This window comes from Eulemur rufifrons, chromosome 7 (genome assembly GCF_041146395.1).
Source record: "Eulemur rufifrons isolate Redbay chromosome 7, OSU_ERuf_1, whole genome shotgun sequence".
Taxonomy (NCBI): Eukaryota; Metazoa; Chordata; class Mammalia; order Primates; family Lemuridae; genus Eulemur; species Eulemur rufifrons.
In genome coordinates this window covers 252,061,472-252,074,673 of record NC_090989.1, presented here as the reverse complement: position 1 = coordinate 252,074,673, position 13,202 = coordinate 252,061,472, and the positions used below count along the sequence as shown (strand labels likewise).

General features: G+C 39.7%; 1 protein-coding gene and 1 non-coding gene across 8 annotated transcripts in view; both read right to left on the bottom strand.

Moving 5' to 3' along the window:
* The window catches only part of UNC13B (unc-13 homolog B), a 190,240-nt gene extending 179,416 nt beyond the window's left edge, over positions 1–10,824 (bottom strand). For 4 of the 7 annotated variants that reach the window (XM_069476550.1, XM_069476548.1, XM_069476553.1 and 1 more), the window contains exon 1: positions 9,876–10,824. In XM_069476550.1, the coding sequence (XP_069332651.1) occupies positions 9,876–9,897 (22 nt within the window). In that variant the 5' untranslated portion in view covers positions 9,898–10,824. Of the gene's footprint in view, positions 1–6,279; positions 6,376–9,547; positions 9,566–9,875 lie in introns of those variants that run through there. The other 3 variants (XM_069476546.1, XM_069476547.1, XM_069476545.1) reach the window with 2 other exon arrangements.
* Positions 10,825–11,118: 294 nt separating this feature from the next.
* On the bottom strand, positions 11,119–11,188 carry LOC138388977 (small nucleolar RNA SNORD104). The gene has a single exon (XR_011234424.1). It is a non-coding gene; the product is annotated as a small nucleolar RNA SNORD104 (small nucleolar RNA).
* Positions 11,189–13,202: the final 2,014 nt, after the last annotated feature.

Genomic DNA, 13,202 nt, shown 5'->3' with positions numbered 1-13,202 from the left:
ATTTAGAGTTTAATTCTCATCAACTCTAGGAAGGTACATACATTGAGCAGGTATTAACACTTCTATTTTATAATAAAATTGTGGCTAAGTAGTCTAATTTAGGCTTGCCAAAAGTTTTCAGTGGTAGCAAAAGGATTCAAACAAATCCAGTGCTTTTCAGTTTATAACTTCTATCCTTCTGTCCCTCCCTCAGTCTTATTTCTACTAACTTTCCACCTTAATGTGGCCTGTTGGGCCCTACCTATCTCCCCAGCCTCATCTTGATCCACATTTGTCCTGTCTCTTGGCATACCGGCTATACTTGCCTTCTTTCAGCTCCTCCTCCTCATCACAAGCCCTTTGCACATACTATTTCCTCTGCCTAGAACATTCTTCTCCTTCTCAATCAGTTAAGGCCTCCTCTTCTTCCAGATCTGTGTTCAATCTTCACTTCATTAAGAAAGGCTTCTCTGACCTGAATAGGTAAATTTCCCTAACATGTTCTCATAATGACATGTACTGTCCTTTATAGCACAGATCACAGTTGTATCTTTTCCTACTTGTAATTTTATATTAATTTGCATGATTATTCTTTGTTTAATGTCTAGCTCCCTAACTAGTCTACAGAAATCTCAAGAGAGAAAGGGATTTTTTTCCTCACCATTCTGCCTCAAGTGCCTAGCACAATAGTTGTTGAAAGAATAAATTAATGAATGAAACCTTTAGCACTCTCAAACTCTCTAAATCATCCCCACCACCTCACTATCAGCTGTCAATCTCACACCCTACTTTACGGAGAAATCAGTTATCTTTCCCTTCAGGCTCCAAACACTCAAATGCCTTTTTTTTTTTTTTTTTTTGAGACGGGGTCTCACTCTGTCACCTAGGCTAGTGCGCAGCAGTGGCACGATCATAGGGCACTGCAGCCTTGAACTCTTGGGCTCAAATTATCCTTCTGCCTCAGCCTCCCGAGTAGCTGGGACTACAGGCTTGCACCACCATGCCTGGCTAATTTTTTTGTTCTTGTTTGTTTGTTTGTTTTAAAGATGGGGTCTCACTATGTTGCCCAGGTTGGTCTCGAACTCCTGGCCTCAAGTGATCCTCCTGCCTCAGCCTCTCAAAATGTTAGGATTATAGGAGCCACCATGCCCGCCCTCTTCTTTCTTAAGACCACTCTTAACCCTTCTCTTCATTACAAAACTTCTGAATGAGTGAGTAGCCTACACTTGTTCATTCTGTGTCTTCATTTTCCAAATACTCATCAATTATTATAATGATGCCTGATCTCAAATTACTCTAATGAAACTGCTCTAGTTTTCAAATCCAAGAACCTCTTTATTTTGTCTTAATCCTCGACCATTCTTATTCACCTTTATGATCTGATCATTCCTTCTTGAAACTCCCTCTACCCTAGGCTTCAGAGACTAACACAACACTCTCCCCATTTTCCTGCAGTTCTGACCACATCCATTAGTTCCTCTTCAACCCATTCTTAATACACTGGAGTTCCTCAGCTACAGCATTAGCCCTTTTTCTCCCTTTCTTACTCTCTATAGGCATTTGTATTCAAATCAGTGGCTTTACTACCAAATACCTACAACTCCCAAATATTTATCTCTAACATAGACTTCTCTACCAAGCTATAGATCTACATTTTTAGGTATTATTTTCAAGGGTCATCTGCAATGAGATTGACACATTCAACTCAATATATGTTATAAGTAATTTACCTTACAGATACCATAAACTCAACTGAACCTAACAACTTTCCTTCCTCTCTTTGTATTTTCTTCCTCAATGGAGAAGTCCAAGATGACTTTCAGCTTCCTGGCCTAGAAGAACAGACGTCATAAAGCTGGAGGAAGAATATTAATACTGTTTTTATATTAAAATAAGTACTCAATCTATGCCTGGGATAGTGCTAATCACTTTCACAAAAACTATCTCAGCAACACTTTGCTAAAGGTATTTTTACCATCATTAGTAATACTACCTTAGGCCAAGCCACTAATCATCTCTCCCCTGAACTACTCCATTACCCCTCTAAGCGGGCCCCCCTGCCTCCAGTGTTGCCTGCCATGGATTCCCACCCCTAGTCCATTCATCAAAAACTGGCCATTTGTAAAACACAAATCAAAATATCACTCTGTTATTTAGAACTATTCAGTGACTTCCAATGCTATTTAGAATAACATTCAACCTCTTTCGCATAACCTACAGCACCTTATATGATTCAGTCCCTGCCTACCTCTCCATATACCATCCTTCCTTCCAATCACCCCTTCTTTCTTTTTTCTCCTTCTCCTCAAAATCTTTGTACTTCCTATTCACTTTGCCTGAAACACTTACCTCAGATCTCTGATAGTTTTTTCCTCATCATTCGAGTCTCAGCTCAAACATTACCTTAAGTGAGGCCTTCCAGGACAATCCTGTTTCAAATAGTTCTCCCACTCAGACCACTCTCAATCCCTTTACCCTACTTTATTTTCTTCACTGTATTTATCATTATCTGAAATTATATTATTTCTGTATCTTCCTTCAATACAATGAAACTCCATAAGAATAGGGAGCTCAATAAATACTTTTTGAATAAATGTATGAATTTTAAAGATATGAAAATTAAGGTTAATGAGGTTAAGGCCATATAGTTAAGGTTTAATGTAAGGGTGTACAACTCATAAGTGGTAGAGCTGATATATTCACCAAGTCATGCCTATCTACCAAAACTTTAAACATATACCCTATATCACAGTGGTAAAAAATAGCGAGAGTAAAAGCTAGAAAGATGGTCTGGAGAAGATGATCACACAGATTCCGAGGTTTAAGATTACAAAAGCAAAGCACATTCCAAGCAGTGACATGCTCCTTGATGTGATCCTGGGTATGGATGGCTGAAGCGAGGTGAACATACAGGTTTATATCTGTATTATTTACCCCTCTTTCCTTGGCAAGCAGACTTCCTTTATCCTTTTGTAGATGAAATCTCTACAAATTTGGCTCATAACTAATAGCAATCATGTAAGTTAGCTAGCCCTTTGAATCATCTTTGTCCCCCTTCAAATTATATAAAAGCAAGTATCTTCCTAGCTAGCCTCCAACTGTCAGCCCCTGCTCAGTTGCTAGGCAGATCTTCCTCACTCACTGCCCTCTAACCTCTTCTAAGCATCACCCGCAAGGAAACACTACAGAAATCAATAAAGCAAACAGTTGCAAGAGAAAATTAATAGCCCAACACAATCCATAGGCCTGTCTTCCACAGTCCCCAATAAGTACTTAATATGCAGAAACAGAAGAGTAGAAGCAGCAATAGGAAACAAATATATAATAGATTCTTCTTTTTGGAAATCTCTACTTCCTAATAACTAAGAATTCCTTCTCCTTACTTATATGAAGAAAATAGTTTGTATACACACATCCTAGCACAGACTTCTTCCTGCCATATTTTTACCACATGTTTTATCAATGCAGGGTTCATCAGCACAAAAAAGATGCCTTCATGACTTTTTCCTCTGATCCCATGGGCCTCTCTCACATGTTCAGCAGATAGTTGTTTTTAGAGATTACACTTGAGAAAGAACATTTCATTTTTACTGAACAGAAATAGAAGAATGAAATAAAATTTCCTTTATGAAGTTGAACACAAAATTTTAACTATATGCCTACATTTTTATTCCATTTCCCAGTAATCAAAGAAAGAATAACAACAAAGCAGGAAATGCAAAGCTGGTTATCTAACTCTTCCTCATCAGAGTGGCTACAGCTAAGTACTGTATACAGAAGGAAATGGGGGCAGGGGGCAATGGAGAGAGGTTGATTAATGGGTGCAAAAATACAGTTAGAAGGAACAAGATTTAGAATTTGATAGTTCAGAAGGGTGACTATAGTTGACAATAATCTATTGTATATTTCAAAATAACTAGAAGAACTCACATGTTCCCAGCATAAAGGAAAATGTTTGAGGTAATAGATATTCCAATTACCCTGACTTGATCATTACAATTATATGAATGTATCAAAATAGCATATATACTCCCAAAATATGTCTATCATATATCAATTTTTTAAAAAAGAAGGAAATAAGAATTATTTTTCAAGAACCCTAAAAAAATGGATTTCACAGCTTTTCTGTGAAAATAAAATCTAATCCAGAAATTTTAATTTATGTTCAATCTAAATCACTCCTGCTATAATTTAAGTGCCTCCAATTTCTCCCCCACTTAATCTAATCTACACTGTCTCCAGATTAATACATTAAATATACTGTGGTATATTCATATAATGGGATACTACAAAGCAATGAAAATCAATGAACTACTGCTACACACATCAAGTGGAAGAATCTGACAAACATCTTAAGCAAAAGAAACCAGCCCCAAAGGAATATATACTATATAACTGCATTTCTAAAAAGTTCAGAAATAGACAAAACTGTACATTCACTTTTGCTGTGAACCTAAAACTGCTCCAAAAAAAAAAAAAAAATAAGTCTATCAATTAAAAAACCAAAATAGGCAAAACTGATCTATAGTGTTAGAATCAGAATAGTGGTCACCTTGGGAAGGAGGGACAGGGTAATGACTGGAAGAATAAGGTGGGCTTCTGGGGTGTTGGTAGTATTCTATTTCTTGAGCTAGGTGGTGGTCACATGAATTTATTCAGTTTGTAATAATTCAGTGAGCTATACACTTGAGATAATAAAAGTTTTTAAAAATATACAAATAGCAAGTCTTCTCTGATCTTTAATAAGGAAGGTCCATTAGAAGGTATGTATAAAATACCTCCCAAATGCAAAGAATCTTACTTTAGACATTAGAAAAAAAGTGCATCTATTTCCCTGCTCTAGCAGGAACTCAATTTATTCTGCTTAGCCCAAATCAGACCTATAATAGTCCCAATGGATTCTTTGGGTTTATATGAGAACACTATTATAAGACACATTTTAAAACCTATCTAGATTCATGGCCTCTTATCTACAATATAGATCTGTATCATAAACATGCCCAGAGAAGGTATTTGACAAATATTTATTAATGATACATAGCCCAAACTTTAAACTCATACAGCAAAGTCTGAAATATAAGCACAGGTAAATAAGATTAAAAACTAAGCTTATTGGCCTAAAGAGCACAACTTCCAGAAACCCTATTTATAGAAACAAAATTACAGAATGTACTGCTTATAAGGCAGAAAACAATAATTTGTGAAAATAGCCATGGCGGAGGAAACTGGTCCTTTCCCCCCTCACTGTTGCCTGGCTCAGATTACGCACAATCAACTTCCTGATCCCATAGTTAATAAGCAAAAGAAATCCACCAGCAACTCTGCTCTTAGGGCAGGGACTACTAGACTAGGCAGAACCATGATGTGACACAAACCCAGTAGCAAGGAGCTAGCTGAAGCAGATAATACTGTTGGGGGCGAAAATGAGAAGTACTTGACCAACCTACCCTTTGGATCTAAAATCATTACCATTACACTTTCCACAGTGGCCATAAACCAAAATACATCTTTGGGGTTTCCCTGGAGTAGAATCAACCCACAATAAATATATGTCCTCAGTGTCCTATAAATACTTGAGCCATCAGAGTTCACCTTCTAAGAGTTTCCCAGCAGTACCCTTTCAATTAATTGGATGGATGATTAATGATAAGTACTGCTAAGCTTTTTTAAGGTCAAATCACAACATAAATCAACTTTGTCCAGTTACCATCACCAGTGACATTGCTTTTGTTCTATTTTTAAATCGGAAGTAATACATGTTCATATGGGGAAATAATTTTTAAATAGTACAAAGAAAATATTTAAAATTATATGGAAATCAGGTCAAATAAGAGCAGAGTCTTTGGTCTTTTTGATAGGCATACTATATTACCTGCTGGTGAAGGACTCTAATAAAGGATGCTGATCTGAGAGACACTAAGGCATTTGGTTCAGCTAAGTATAGTTATTATGCCAAAGAAAACTGCAATAAGCAAGTCACATAAAAAGTCCAGGTGGAAAGGTAATTGTTCATCTCCAAACATATGACAAAAATCATCTACAAAGATGTTCATTGTTGCATTGTTTGTAATAGTGAAAAGAAAAATATCCATCAATATGAAACTGTTTAAATTATATAATAGAATACTCCGCAGCCATGAAAAAGAACGATATAGAGTCACATGAGCTGATAGGAAATATATATCATTAAGTAAAAAAAAAAGCTGAAGAATTCTGTGTACTTTCAATCGTACAACCTATACACTCATATGTAATGAAAATTTCTAAAAGAATATGCAAGAAACAGTAAACAGTAGTTACCTCTGGGAAGTGAGACTAGGGAATGGGGACAGGAGAACTTTTTCCTTCCACTTCGTACTGTAAACTGTTCGAATTTATCATGCATATATATATCACCTTATAATAAAAACAAAAGCAATGAATAAAAAAGTTAACAATAGTGTTGGCAGGTGATAGGATCGTGACAATTTTTATTTTATTTTTTATACATTTATGCATTTTCTCAGTTTTCTACAATTAATAATATATTAATATATATTACTTTTTAAATCCCAAAAACTAATTTTTTTAACAAGTCAAGGGTGGCCACTTCTGGTTCAAATTAGGGGGGAAAACCCATAGTTCAATTATTTAACTAAAAACTGTTATAAACACTATGGGAATTACAATGAAATATGATGGAAAGGCCCATAAAATGCTTAAAATGCTTTTGTTTGGAGAAACTTGTCGTGAACACCAAGACAATGAAAGTTAAAGAAAATTCTTGATTTAGTTTCCTGGAGTTGCTCAGGTGGCACTGGCTCCTATGGAAGGAAAAATGTATCAGTATTATGAGTAGAGCTGTGCTAAAACATGTTAAAGATTTAAGGAAATATTTAAAGAAAAACTAAGTGAATTCCATTAAATGGTCCCTTTTAGAACATCCTTAGCACTCATTCAATTTCCGCTTACAGTAGACCATTCCATTTGTTAAAAACAACACTAATTGTTAAAGTTCTTTATGTTAAGCTAAAATTCAATTTCTTGTAATGTTCAACCATTGCTCCACTTGTCCCAGTTCTGTCCTCTGGAGTGACAAGATCTATCTTCTGTTTTTTAAACAGGTTTCATCTACTATTATGATCCTCTCCCTTTTAAATCTTCTCAGAACTTCCCATGTTCTTCAAATGGTTTCTACACCCTTCATTATTCTAATCAATCTCCTCTTAATCAGCCACAAAAAACAATGGTGATCTAGCACCTCTTGTATTACCCTGGATAGAGCTGGGGCCCATTCTACTAAGTAAAGTATCACAAGAATGGAAAAACAAGCACCACATGTACTCACCATCAAATTGGCATTAACTGATCAAAACTTAAGTGCACATATAGTAATAACATTCATCAGGTGTCGGGCAGATGGGAGTGGGGAGAAGGGGATGGGCATATACACACCTAATGCATCGTCTGAGGGATGGACACTCTTGAAGCTCTGACTTGGGTGGGGCAAAGGCAATATACGTAACCTAAACATTTGTACCCCTGTAATATGCTGAAATTAAAAAAATTTTTTTTTTTAAATTTCCTCTTAAGATAATCATTATGCTCCTTAGAAGGAAATACCATAGGTGAACACAAAACTCCAGATCTGACCAGTGCTATTACCTCCTTTGTCTGGGTTACCATAAGCATAACAATACAAGACCAGTTGCAGGCAGTATACGATTCACTGCCAAACTAGTGGCACTGTACAGACCACAAGTGCTCCACCAGGTTAAAGGAGAAAGATCACTGCGGACTGAAGAACTGAGGAAATTTTCAGCGTAAAAAGTAGGCGCAGAAAATACAGAAAGAGTATTTTGGGAGGTACAAGTGCACAACAGAGCAAAGGCAGGAATAAACGAAGCTAGTATTAGAGCAAACTATCTTTTTAAGGACATGCAAGAATATAGGGCCAAGGCTGGGCGCAGTGGCTCATGTCTGTAATCCTAGCACTCTGGGAGGCTAAGGCGGGAAGATCACTTGAACTCAGGAGTTTGACACCAGCCTGAGCAAGAGCGAGACCCCATGTCTACAAAAAATAGAAAACTTAGCCGGGTGTGGTGGTACGCACTGGTAGTCCCAGCCCCCGGGGAGGCTGGGTCAGGAGGATCGCTTGAGCCCAGGAGTTTGAGGTTACAATGAGCTATGATGAGGCTACTGCACTCTAACCAGGGCGACAGGGCTAGGCCCTGTCCTCCCACCAAAAAAAAAAAAATAGTAACTCCTTGTTTCAGTCATTAAAATCTTCAGGATCTCTACTCAAAAGACAAAGAGCTCCATTCTCCTAGGTTCAAAAGAAGAGAAACTTGACTAATGTAACATTAAAAGGAAAAGAGGTTGCTCAATAGCAGAATTTCTAGACAATGAAAGCTGCCTGCTATTAGAACAAATGAAAACAGCAGTAGCTAGGTTATTTAAATTCAGTTAAATAGGAATTTCTGAATTAAGAGTGCTTTTGTCTAATGAGTCTTTCAGAAGGACTGGCTCTATAACACGGTGTGGCAGTAGAGAATTAAACTGTCCAAGAGACATAGCAAAGCCCAGCCTCTCCCAAATCCTGCTACTCAGCAGCAGGGATCTAAAGGAATAAATAGATTCCCAGCTGCTGAGAGACAATGTCTTACTAAAAGCAAAGCAAAATTCTCATTAATGAAAAATCAGCCATGAAAGAAGAAAAACTGTCTCATAATCCCCGGAAATAGCCAAATCCATTTTGAGTTAATGCAGATTTAAAAAACAGTGGAAGAGAACAGAGCAAGCAGTTCGGTTTGCCAACAGCTGGGGGGAAAAACACTGTTATCAAAGAGATCACAAACAACGCTTCTAATCTGTAGAGCCAAAAGAAATGTGAACTCTATCCAGGAAAAAGCCATGGTGAAGGCTCTACCTGATAAATGCTCTCTCACTCACATCAAGCCACCGTATCCCATCTCATTCAACAGATACGATAGGCTGTAACTTGAATTTTCCAAGATCAAATTCAATGGATAATCCAAACCCTGCTTTTTCTGATCAGATAATCTCTCTAAAAATCACAGTCCTCCCATTCATTCAAAACCAGCATTGAGTTTCTACTATGTCTGGCACTGGGAATACAAAAACCAATTAAGAAACAGTCTCTGCCCACACAGAGCTTAGTCCGTGCACCCTGCCTCATCTTAAATCCCAAAGCTCTTGCTATAAGATATCTTCTTAGATGGGTCAAGTGTCCTCAGCGAAAAAGCAATAAAGGCCCTTCGCCTTGAGTTACTGTGATGGAAGCTAAAATAAATCATACCTCTTATGTTCTGCTCCTAAAGGAGAAAAGTCCACATAATCCTTCCAAGCGGAGTAGGAGAATAATCTTACCCTGGACTACAGGCTAGGGTTCAGGGAAGAAGGGGCCAAGACAAGCAGTAGAGAGGTGAAAGCCAAGAAATACACTGGAAGAAGGATGTGACAGCTGTACCACTAACGCGTTCAAAGAGTGATAAAACGAACATACTACTAAGCATACTATAGTGTTACGCCGAAAGCAGAAGGAAGAAAATAATGAGAGGCTGCCCACCATTGACAAGCACCAACCATCCGCGGTCTCCTAGCTCGTCCACTCTTACTAGAGAACCCCAATCACAGTTTCATAGGATCCAGGCCTGCCAGCCAACATTTTCACGTGGTTACCGGAATGGAGAGGTAACAGTCCCTTGCAGGAGCGTGGAGAGAAACAAAAAGTGGAAAGAACTCTTTAAATATTTATAAATGGTAGTTAACATAATGGTTGCCCAAAGCACGAACGGGAAGTGAAGTTTGGAAGAGGTGGTAATCTGACGCCCACCGGAAACGTACGGGGACCCCTCGGCGACACCCTGCCTCCCCACCGCAGTCCGCGCACTTACCGCGCACGCAGAGCAGTGACATGGCCGAGGCGCGGGCGAGCCTCTGCCGCACCCCAGCCGCGCCGCCGCGCCGGGCCGCTCCCTCTTTCGTCTCAGCAGGTGCTGCGGCAGCTTCTGCTATCGGCCCCACGGGTCTGGAAGCACCTCATGGTCCCAGTCACAGGTAGCGTCCCGCCGCTCCCTCAGACCCGCCCCAATTCTCACCGTCTGAGCGACCGGATAGCGGTGAGCACCGGCCGGCAGACGGGGGACTGGGCGCGGCACCGCGGCGCCATCGCTGGGAGGCAAGAGCGTCTGGGACTCCCTCCCGTCATTCCACCCGGGATCCGTGCGAGCGCCTGGGCGGAGCCAACCCGTGGCGCCCCGCCCCCAGCCAATCAACTCACGCCCAGTGCACCGACCCCGTCCTCCAGCAGGAGGCGGGGTTCCCTTCCGCTTTCCTTACACGCGAGACTGAGGGCAGCTCCGCCCACTGATAAGGCTTAAAGTGGGGAAGGCAAGGGCTTCCCCTCACCTGAAGGCGAGGCGACAATTAAATCGCTCGGCTCCTCCTGCGTGGGTGGGGCTTCCACCTGGAAACAGAGTCTTTTCATTGCAGAATTTCCACAGGACTTCCTTAAAGAGTCTAGCCCAGGCTGGGCGCAGTGGCTCACGCCTGTAATCCTAGCACTCTGGGAGGCCAAGGCGGGTGGATTGTTTGAGCTCAGGAGTTCGAGACCAGCCTGAGCAAGAGCGAGACCCCGTCTCTACTAAGAATAGAAAGAAATTATATGGACAGCTAAAAATATATATAGAAAGATTAGCCAGGCATAGTGGCGCATGCCTGTAGTCCCAGCTCCTTGGGAGGCTGAGGCAGGAGGATTGCTTGAGTCCAGGAGTTTGAGGTTGCTGTGAGCTAGGCTGACGCCAGGGCACTCTAGCCCGGGCAACAGAATGACACTCTGTCTCAAAAAAAAAAAAAAAGACTTGTTACAAAATCATAGTCTAAGACAGTGAGGTAATGGTGCAAGGATGGACAACTTAACCCATGGAACAGAGGGTCCAGAAACAGACCCACATATTATAGATACTTGTTTTATGACAAAAGAGACATTGCAGAACAGTGGGGGAAAGGATTGTTTCACTAGCAAAAATCTTCCAAAGCTTAGAAATGCTGCAAAGAGAAGGGTTCAGACCCAGCCAAGGATTAACTATCCAGGACAATATACTTTTGTTTGACTCATTATCTATTTTTTTTTTTCCAGCTTAGACTCCAGTTCACATCACTCACCTCAGCAGTCCAACAGGTGCTGTAATTGAATGTCATCATGGGCTGCCTGCCCCCCCACCCTGCTCCCAGCCCCAAGCCCCAAGGCTACCCGGCCACACTGCCCAGCATAGGAGCACACCTCATCCCCCTGGCCTCACAGTCACCAAAAAGCTTTATGTATTATTGATGAAAGGTTAAAACCCTATGAAATCACGTTAATCTATAGATTTTTATCTTGTAATGATGCAAAGGATTTCTGATTAGTAGGAAAGGTTACAATAGTGTTATTGTCCTATAGGACATTAACCAGTTTTACACCTAACCTAACACTCTAACATTCTTTTTTCAAATGCCTATAAATACCTGTGATATTTAATTTTATGTATCAACTTGACTGGGTCGCAGGGTGCCCAGATATTTGGTGAAACATTATTCTGGGTGTGTTTGTGAAGATGTTTCTGGATGAGATTATTTGAATCAGTAGACCCAGGAACACAGATTACCCTCCCAAGTGTGAGTGGGTTTCATCCAATCAGTTGAAGGCCTGAATAGAACAAAAAGGCTGAGTAAATGGGAATTTCTCTCTGTCTGACTCTCTTTGAGCTGGGACATTGGTCTTTTTTTTCCTTGCCTTTGGACTTGAGCTGAAACATGGGCTCTTCCTGATGGAGCCTGCTGGCTTCTAGACTGGAACTATATCCTTGGCTCTTCTGGGTCTCCAGATTGCTGGCTGCAGATCTTGGGACTTTCAGCCTCCATAATCGCATGAGCCAATTCCCTTATTTTCTCTCTCACTGTGCATGTATATATATATATAAAAAAGTGTACATCCATTAATAAATTTATTTTTTAATGATAGGAAAAATAAAGACCAATACCAACAGATATATATGATAAACATATGGAGATATATATATATATATATATATAAAGAGAGAGCGATATCTCCTATTAGTTCTGTTTCTCTGAGAACCCTAATATAATATCTAATTTACTCAAATGCTCTTTGAACATATGTAGGATGTATCATCCTACTTATTTCCTCATTAATGAATTAAATAAATCTTTGACATGTGTTTATTCTATATTCTCATAAGAATCTTATTAACCTTTTGAAAATTGTACTTTGACAGTGTTTTTAACAAAAGGTGCTGAATTAATTGGATAACCACATAGGGGAAAAAAATGAATCTTGGCTGGGAACAGTGGCCCACACCTGTAATCCTGGCACTTTGGGAGGCCGAGGTGAGAGGATCACTTGAGGCCCGGAGTTTGAGACCAGCCTGAGCAATATAATGAGACTAGACTCTATACCTACAAAAAATACAAAAATTAATGGGACATGGTGGCTTGCCTATAGTCTCAGCTACCCAAGAGGCTGAGGCAAAAGGATCCCTTGGGCCCAGCAGATCGAGGCTACAATGACCCTATGATGCCATAGGGTCTCAAAAAAAAAAAAAAAAAAAAAAAAAGAATCTTGATTTATACCTTATACCATACACAAAATCTAATCCAGATGATTTATAAAAGGTAAAATAATAAAGCTCTAGACAATAACATAAAGAGTATATGTTCATTACCTTAGGGCAGGGAAATAATTCTTAAACAGGGCATAAAACATATTAACCATAAACAAAAAGATAAATTGGACTGTATTAAAGTTAAGAACTTCTGTTCATTGAACGATGTCATTAAGAGAATAAAAAGGCAAGACAGAGAGTGGGAAAAGTTATTTGCAATAGATTCCTACAACAAAAGAATCATATCCAGAATATACAAAGAACTTCTACAAATAGGAAAAAGACAACCAAATGGAAATACGGGCCAAGAAACTGATCATGCAGGTCACAAAGGAGATAACCAATCAACATTTCAAGGCCGGGCGCGGTGGCTCACGCCTGTAATCCTAGCACTCTGGGAGGCCGAGGCGGGTGGATCGCTCGAGGTCAGGAATTCGAGACCAGCCTGAGCAAGAGTGAGACCCCGTCTCTACTAAAAATAGAAAGAAATTATATGGACAACTAAAATATATATATACAAAAAAATTAGCCGGGCATGGTGGCACATGTCTGTAGTCC